At 45.5% G+C, this 6,234-nt stretch overlaps 1 protein-coding gene across 1 annotated transcript; it reads right to left on the bottom strand.

Annotated features, from left to right (window-relative positions):
• Positions 1 to 2,569: 2,569 nt before the first annotated feature.
• LOC120018714 (extracellular calcium-sensing receptor-like) lies at positions 2,570 to 5,963 on the bottom strand. Its single transcript, XM_038961915.1, has 6 exons — positions 5,782 to 5,963; positions 5,188 to 5,488; positions 4,302 to 5,090; positions 3,916 to 4,143; positions 3,618 to 3,741; positions 2,570 to 3,486 (listed from the first exon to the last, which is right to left on the bottom strand). The coding sequence occupies exons 1-6, from the start codon at positions 5,952 to 5,954 to the stop codon at positions 2,570 to 2,572; spliced, it is 2,532 nt and encodes an 843-aa protein (XP_038817843.1). The 5' UTR covers positions 5,955 to 5,963.
• Between the last annotated feature and the right edge of the window lie 271 nt (positions 5,964 to 6,234).

Genomic DNA, 6,234 nt, shown 5'->3' with positions numbered 1-6,234 from the left:
CGCTACTACTACTACTACTACTACCACTACTACTACTACCACTAGGCCTACTACCACAATTACTACTACCACTACTGCTACTACCACTAGGCCTACTACCACCACTATAAACACTACCACCATTAGGCCTACTACCACTAGTTCTACTACTACCACTACAACTACTACCACTACCTCTACTATTACTACTACCACTACTACTACTAATACTACTAGGGCTACTACCACTACTACCACACTGTCTACTACCACTACCACTACTACTACTACTAGCACTATGCCTACTACCACAACTACTACCACTACCGCTAGGACTACTACCTCTACTACCACTACTTCTACTACCACTATTACCACTTCCGCTACTACTACTACTACCACTACTACTTCTACCACTACCACTACTATTACCACCACTACTACCACTAGGCCTACTACCACAACCACAACTACTACTACCGCTAGGTCTACTACAACTAGGCCTACTTCCACAACTACTACCGCTAAGCATACTACCACTAGGCCTACTACCACTAGTACTGCTACCACTACTACTACCACTACTACTACTACTACTACTACTACTACTACTACTACTACCTCTACTACTACTACCACTCCCAGGAAAAAATAGAGTTCCAAAAGTGTTCTTTGGTCTCCATAAGATAACCCTATTTTACACCGATGTTGTCATCATCTCTGCATAGTCACTTTAATAACTCTACCTGCATGTACATATTAGCTCAACTAACGGGTGTCCCCACACATTGACTCTGTACCTGTACCCCCCTGTATATAGTCTCGCTATTGTTATTTTACTGCTGCTCTTTAATTACTTGTTACTGTTATTTCTTATTCTTAGCTGTATTTCTTTAAACTGCATTGTTGGTTATGGGCTCATAAGTAAACATTTCACTGTAAGGTCCAGACCAGTTGTATTCATGTGACTAATAACATTTGATTTGATTTGATTTACTATTACTATTGTTTCTACTACTACATACAAATACATTTGGCCAGCTGAAGCAAGTCACACAATTCATAGAAAATTACCATTCTAGTTTTTTTATTTATTTGTGTCTGTCTCTAGCATTGTGATAATTCAAGTAAGACTGGAGATCAAGATATATTAGACAGCTGAATTGCTTATGACAACCACTGTAATATTACATGAAGGGAAGCCAATACATTACACCATACATGCAGTACAGACATATATGAATTATAACACATTTCACTGAGACCTTGCTTTGTGTTGATGGTGGTATGAATACCACATGCCCATTGATGTATTGACACACAATGGGTTGTGGCCCACAGGCCTATGAGGAGAGGTTTAAGAAGTCAATGTTGTTTTTTATGAGATAGTAGACCATGCTTGTCCAGAGCAGGCCTGTGAGACAGAGGCTCAGTAAGGGGCTTGTGTGTGGGCTCCTGATCTGGACCTGGACTGGACAGCAGCAGTCACTGAGGGGGTCACTGAGGGGGCCTGTGGAAGCACACCAGGCTGTCAGTGGCCGCTGGGGTAGAGCAGTGAGAAACATCGGCTATGTCAAAAAATGAGATTTTCTTTCTGCTTCATTATTGTCATGACTTTCATAATGTGCGACCACACCCATGTAGATATGGCTGCTTGGCATAATGTGCTGTTGGATGTTTGTTCAGGACTTATTGGACTTATTGAACATCTAGGTACCCATTAAAGATCTTGTTCACCAGGAGGCTCTTTCTCTTTCGAACCGTCTCTCACAATGTCTCATGAAGAGACAGGAATGGAGTCCATGGCAGGAGCGGATTTACATTGGCTGATATCTCAGTCCTTCACCGTCCAACAAAACCCTTAGAACCTTCCCTCTACAAACGAATTCGGCTAAACAAGTAAGTGAGTTCAGGAAATCAGAAAGTATGCACCTAGTTCTCACATGTAACCTTCATATTTTGCTCTTTTGCACCCCAGTATCTCTACTTCCACATTCATCATCTGCACATCTATCACTCCAGTGTTTAATTGCTATATTGTAATTATTCCGCCACTATGGCCTATTTATTGCCCTACCTCCCTTATCCTACCTCATTTGCACACACTGTATTGTATTATTGACTCCATGTTTGTTTATTCCATGTGTAACTGTGTTGTTGATTGTGTCGCGCTGCTTTGCTTAATCCTGGCCAGGTCGCCGTTGTAAATGAGAACTTGATCTGAACTACCTTACCTGATAAAAGAAAGGTGCAAATAATAAAAAAATGTATATGCCAAAACTCTGAATCAGTTGGGGCGTCCTAAAAGTAATATGATCATTGTGAGATTTTCTGCAGTTTTCAAAGTCAAACTGTAGCAGGATCTCTCTCTCCTGTCTTGATTTGAACGCTTCCCCTTTCAAGTCCCACTTCTTTGCACAGTGTTTACAGGCTCTATTTTTTGGTATCATTTGACCCTGGGGATGTGGTTAACCCATGACTGACTTTGAAATGATGTGTCTGTGTTTATTATAGAAAGACTTTGAATAGGTCAATGGTCAGTATCCATCCTAAAGGGCTTTGGTTGACGCCTTTCCTAAAATATGTTTCTTTAATATCGTTTGTCATTGGATGTCTTCCCTATCATATGTTTCTTGGTGTTTTGCTCTGGCCTCAGCAATATAATGAAACATTTAGGAGCAAATATGCAGAAAAGTAAACCAAAACTGGAGGCCAGAATAGCAAAGATCTCCACAGCTACAGTGAACTTCCCAGGAGAGCTGACATAAGCTGGGATAAAGGTGATCCAGACCGCACAGAATATGAGCATGCTGAAGGTGATGAATTTGGCCTCATTGAAGTTATCAGGCAGCTTTCGAGCCAGAAAAGCCAGCACAAAGCACAAGAGAGCCAGGAGTCCTATATACCCCAACACAGCCCAGAAACCAATAGCTGAACCCACATCACACTCTAGAATGATCTTTTCCTTATAGGTCTTCATGTTCTTGTAGGGGAAAGGAGGGGAGACTGTTAACCAAAGAACACAGATCAGAACCTGTATGAGAGTGAAAGCCAGAACACTGAGTCTCTGCTGTGGAGGACCAAACCATTTCATGACATTACTGGCTGGAAGTGTAGCCCTGAAGGCCATCAACACCACTATTGTTTTCCCCAGAACACAAGAGATGCAGAGGACGAAGGTGATGCCAAACGCTGTGTGGCGCAGCGTACAGGACCACTCAGAGGGCCGGCCAATGAAAGTAAGAGAACACAGAAAACACAGAGTCAAGGAGAAAAGCAGCAGGAAGCTCAGCTCAGAGTTGTTGGCCCTGACGATGGGGGTGTCCTTATGAACTGAAAACACAACAGCTACCAGAGTAGTAACACCAGACCCCAGTAAGGAGAAAAACACCAGAACTATGCCCATCATTTCTTCATAGGAGAGGAATTCAACTGGTTTCAACACACAGCGGTCCCTTTTTTCATTTGACCAATACTCCAAGTCACATCGATAGCAGCCGTTAGAATCTGTAAGGAGATTAGAACGTCATTCATTCCATGAATCACTGTGTCATGTGTTTTTCCACATCTATTAGTCTTGTTGGGCAGTGACAGAGCTTGAAAGTATTGCAGGTAGCCCTAAATGCATTATATATTACCTGTGATATTACTGATCTCTCCCTCCGCACATGGTACACAGTCATAACAGCATACAGGCTTTCCTTTCTGTACAGCCTTACGAGTGCCTGTGGGACAGCTCTCACTGCACACTGCTGCAGGTGCCTGTAGAGAAATACAACACGTCTGAATATTGGTGCATTTTATATGAATAAACGTGCAGAAATGATAGACTGTGGATTATGTAAACATTATAGAATGCATGTTTTACATTTGTAGTGGTTTGAGGTTTGCATGTGTTATGCTTTTGCAACATAGTCAACATGTATTTAGTCCTACCTCTGCCTGGCCCCCTGCCCAGACCAGTTTTCCCTTGTTGAAGGTAATGCGCTGTTCAGGGGGCATCGAAGAATCATACAGCCCCACAGCATGGAACTGCAGGGTCCCATTCTCCTCCTGCTGCCAGTTCACTAGCTCGTAGCACGCCACCACATCTCCATTAGCATCGAACCAGATCTCCTCTCCTGTCTTTACTCTAAACCTCACCTCCTTCAGGTACTGTAGCACCTGCTCAACAACATGGAGAGAGACAGAGAGAGAGCGAGAGAGCGAGAGAGCGAGAGAGAGAGAGAGCGAGAGAGCAAGAGAGCGAGAGAGAAAGAGAGAGAGAGAGATGATTCATTTAATATGTTATTTATGTTTTGTTGATTCTGGAGCTTGCTCACCTGTTGTGGTGTGTAGACTGGTCTGTTGCCGCTGTCTGTGTCATTCTTTAAGTCAGTCAGTAGGTTGTGTAGAGCGTGTGCAATGGCATATACAGCTGTGTACACTTTATTGGGTATTCTCAGCTCTGACACGTCAGTGTATTGGTTGTTCAGCTTTGCTAAACTCTCTGTTCCTGTGCACAGCGTGCTGCTGCCCCCCTCGAAGGAGCACTGGAACACAGTCTCCCAGAATTCCCTGAGCAGGAGGTTGTCTGGCGCCTGGGAGGGGTGCACCTTGTCTAGGAACCCCTCCAGACCATCCAGCCTGGCATTCCTGATGGCAAAGCCCACCGCCCCCCTCAGGAAGCCGTAGGCCTTGTTCTCCGCCAGCAGTCTGGCTGTGATCCAGGCCTCGCTGCCCACCCACTGCAGCCCTGGGTCTCCCTCCAGGGCCATCTCATTCATCAGGGGGACGATGTCCCCCAAGCCCATGAACAGTACCACCACCCTGGCTGTGGCCTTCCTGATCACCCTGACGGTTTCCAGGAGCTTCTCTCGGGGGTCTGTGCGGTGTATGGACTCTTGGTACTCTACACAGACCCCTTCATGCCACGCTGCCTCCATGAATGTGGCCATGCCGTTGTTTCCATAGTCATTGTTGCTGTTCACCACTCCCACCCAGTTCCATCCAAAGTGTTTGACCAGCTTTGCCAGGGCTCTGCTCTGGTAGAAGTCACTGGGGATGGTTCTGAAGAAGGAGGGGAACTTTTTTTTGTTACTCAGACAAGCACAGGTGGCAAAGTGGCTGATCTGTGTGGAAGAAACGGGAAGATTTGAATTGATCTTTCATACATAGCTGACATTGATTATACTACCTCTAAAGAGCCCAAACCAGAAGGTGTCTCACCACAGGGATGCTGAATGGTCCGACCAGGGATGATATTCCGATGGTGGATGTGGAGCTTGACTCCCCTACAATACCCAACACGGCGGGAGATCTGGAGCAGGAGGAGGGGTCTCCCAGGCTGTCCTCAGGCCCAGGGCTGTTCATCAGGGCCAGGGCTGAGTGGATGGCCAGGGGGGCATAGCTACAGGAGTCATAGACCTGGTAACCCAGAGACAGTCCTGGGAGCAGATCACTGCTGTTGTTGATCTCCTCCAGGGCAAAGATCAAGGTTTGTGCAAACTGGAACTCACGTTGGCTGAAACTGGACAGCGGTAACAAACCAAAAAATAAGTTAGTTGAAGCCAGGAATCGCATATGCCACAATCACATACGCCAGCAAAACTGATATACTCAGTCGAGACGAGTTGAGTAGTGTTTAGTATAACAGAAACAGTTTGTATACTTGTTTTGTCCAAAAATAAATGCACAGATCATCTACAATACTGTTATTAAGCATCGTGCCTAATTTCAGTGAGAGACAAAAAAAATCTATCTTGATGAGAAATATTCCAAAACAGCTAAAAGTTCCCAAAGACAGTTTTTTTCAACACCTACCTGATACAGGGTGTTTTCTCTGGTCTGGAGGTGAACGAATGGACCTTGAAGAGGGCATTCCTATGTAGAGGGAACACTGCCCCAATGTTGATGTCCCCCTCGGCAGACAGGAGAGGCAGAGCGGGTTGGCCCAGCAGAGAGCAGATTGGGGCTGGAGCAGCCATACCCCTCATCACCACCACCAGCAGCTGTAGAACCACGTCTGTTCTCAGTGCCATGCCAGCCTTCAGCAGGGCAGCTGTGTCTGTGAGGGCAGACAAAAGGGTTCCTCTTTTATAGAGGTGAAAGTGCCCCCTAAGACGCTGGAACTGCCCATACACTCCCTCTCAACGAGTAGGATGTGGTTCTAGTGTTTATTGTTTCCCCGGGGTACAGGATGAGAGAGGGAGGTGGGATAGTGACAGAGGCTGGGCTATGCTGCTAATATGAGCAAGCAGTGGATAGATAAGTGCA

This window comes from Salvelinus namaycush, chromosome 23 (assembly GCF_016432855.1).
Source record: "Salvelinus namaycush isolate Seneca chromosome 23, SaNama_1.0, whole genome shotgun sequence".
NCBI classification, from domain to species: domain Eukaryota; kingdom Metazoa; phylum Chordata; class Actinopteri; order Salmoniformes; family Salmonidae; genus Salvelinus; species Salvelinus namaycush.
This window is presented reverse-complemented; position numbering and strand designations above follow the sequence as displayed.